At 43.1% G+C, this 2,500-nt stretch overlaps 1 protein-coding gene across 1 annotated transcript in view; it reads right to left on the minus strand.

Moving 5' to 3' along the window:
* ptprna (protein tyrosine phosphatase receptor type Na) overlaps nt 1-2,500 on the minus strand; it is a 60,285-nt gene that overhangs the window by 39,020 nt on the left and 18,765 nt on the right. The window contains exons 5-6 of the mRNA XM_062534881.1: nt 2,316-2,460; nt 1,613-1,970 (exon numbers count right to left, since the gene is read on the minus strand). Coding sequence (XP_062390865.1) covers nt 1,613-1,970; nt 2,316-2,460 — 503 coding nt within the window. The remainder of the gene's footprint in view (nt 1-1,612; nt 1,971-2,315; nt 2,461-2,500) is intronic.

Raw genomic sequence — 2,500 nt, forward strand, 5'->3', positions numbered from 1 at the left:
AAAAATGTATTCTTTTATCTACAAATATATATAGTTCCTTTTTGTATTGTATTGCATTGAACCGTACCATACAACCATCCTTGAGAGAGAGAGCTGTACTCCACAACACACATCTCACCCCTTAGTCCTAATCTCACTCAATCTAATCTAATCCAATACGATCTAATCTGACCCCGCGCTGTGTGCGACCTCCTCCCTCACAAGAGGGACCTGTAGTCGTAGGCTGAAGATGGACATGGGGGTATCATTTCACACCATATGATATTGTATTATATGTGACCCTGTAAAGCGGAACCGGTCGTTTCTGTAAAATTTATTAAATTAAGTTATTGTGCTCACGTGAACGGCCATAAACTAAGCTTTCCAACGATATGTATATCGAGGGTATTACACAAACTATCGCTAAGATAACCGCATCCAAAGTTGACATGGTGCTCCTGTCACGATATGCCAGAAGAGGAGAAATCACCTTTTTAAGCGGCGCGTGCACAACGGGAATGACAGCAAATGTGTTGAATCTTCGCCGGGTTTAACAGTCAAAACGTATGTTTTTTCCGTGAAATGCGTTCACGATATGAAACTGTAGACTGCATACAGTCGAATTATGCGAAAACGTGAAATTCAACATTTTAACCCGGAAGTTTGTTATTGTTGATTTTCTCAAAATAACGTTGTGCGCAAAACGACTGATTTCGCTTTGAATGGTCACATATTGCATCATATTGCAAGAGCACCCCTTCCTTTGAAAAATATCTTTAAGGCTACTATGTACACTGAAACATACAGTATTTGCCATAAGACAGAAGATTTCGATAAAGAAGGTATAAAACATCAGTTTCACATCAGGCAGCCTCTAAACGCTATACCAATATCCGATTTAGTACAAAATAAAAATCAGAAAGAAACGAAAAGGGCGAGTTATATTTACAACCGAATATTGCAAAAGTTCGGAGCAATTAAAGAAAATACTAACAAAAATTGGTATATACTAAAATCAGATTATCAATGTGAGAATATATTTAACAAACAACCACTTCTGGTGTACCAAATACGTAGAAACTTGTCAAAGATCAAATCGTATCAATATCATATTACATCATGCCGTATTGTATCGTATAGTATCATATTGTATTGTGTTGTATCGTGTTGTATCGTATCGCATCACATTATATTATTGTATTGTATTGTAATGCAGTGTATTGCACTGTATCATATTGTATCGTATCGTATCGTATCGTACCGTATCGGACCGTATCGTATCGTAACGTATTATATGGTACCGTAGCGTATCATATCATATTATATTGTATTGTTTCATATCGAATCAGTGATATTATCATATCGTATTGTATCGTTTAGTATCATATTGTATCGTATTGCATTGCATTGTATTGTATTGAATCACTTCATATTATTGTATTGCATTGTATGGCATCGATTCCGAAGGCGTTTATGTTTTTCGCTTAGTGGTGTAATGGCATGGTATGGCCACGTGGTGGCGATCTGAATAGTTTAGGTTCAAATGTATGACAACCCAGGAAGAACAATACAGGCAGAGGTCTGCACTCTCTGAGTGCTTTTCTAGTATGTATTGCATTGTATGGTATCGTACCATCTATCCCCGAGGGCGAGCTGTAGTGGTCGACGGGAGGCCGCTGTTGGACGCGGGGTCGGCTGACGGGCTGCTGGTACTGGTCGGCGTAGTCCGGCAGCAGGTCCAGGTCTTCGTAGTAGGGCGCAGCCGGGAGCGCTGCTGCCCCCCGGTGGCGAAAGGAGGGCTGCGCGGACGACAGGAGGTGGGAGAGCACGTCCTGCAGGAGTTGACGCTCGCGCTCGCGCTCCCTCTGCTGCTGCTGCTGGGAGACTCCTGAGCGCGAGGAAGAGGAAGAGGAGGAGGAGGAGGAAGAGGAGACGCGGGGGTGCGAACCCATGGAGGGGATCCCACCCTCTGAGTCGTCATGGTAACCATGCTTAATTGAAAATAAATCAAAACAGATGAGGTATAGAGATAGGGAGAGAGAGGGAAAGATGGGGTGTTTTAGTAATGGATGAAAACTAGGTTGTGAAAGGTTTTTTTTGTTTTTATTGTTGTTGATTATTTATGAGGCAGCGAGCATATTGTGGATCCCGGCTGACAGTTACTGCTTTAGTGAGATGTTTATTTGCCTGTCAACGAGGCTGCCAGTGCATTCGCGTTTGTGTGTGTGTATGTGTGTGTGTGTGTGTGTGTGTGTGTGTGTGTGTGTGTGTGTGTGTGTGTGTGTGTGTGTGTGTGTGTGTGTGTGTGTGTGTGTGTGTCTGTCTGTCTTCCGTACCTGGTGGTAGGTGTAGGGGTCTAGTGGTATGGCTTGCATATGCATGGAGCTCTGGGGTGGGTCCACTATCATGTAGTCAACATAGTTCTGTGGCTGAGTGCTCCCGCCTTTAGAGCTGGACCCTTTAGAGGCAGATGGAACAGCTCTGAGAGAGAGAGAGAGAGAGAGAGAGAGAGAGAGAGAGG

Source organism: Sardina pilchardus, chromosome 4 (genome assembly GCF_963854185.1).
Source record: "Sardina pilchardus chromosome 4, fSarPil1.1, whole genome shotgun sequence".
In the NCBI taxonomy this organism is placed as follows: Eukaryota; Metazoa; Chordata; class Actinopteri; order Clupeiformes; family Clupeidae; genus Sardina; species Sardina pilchardus.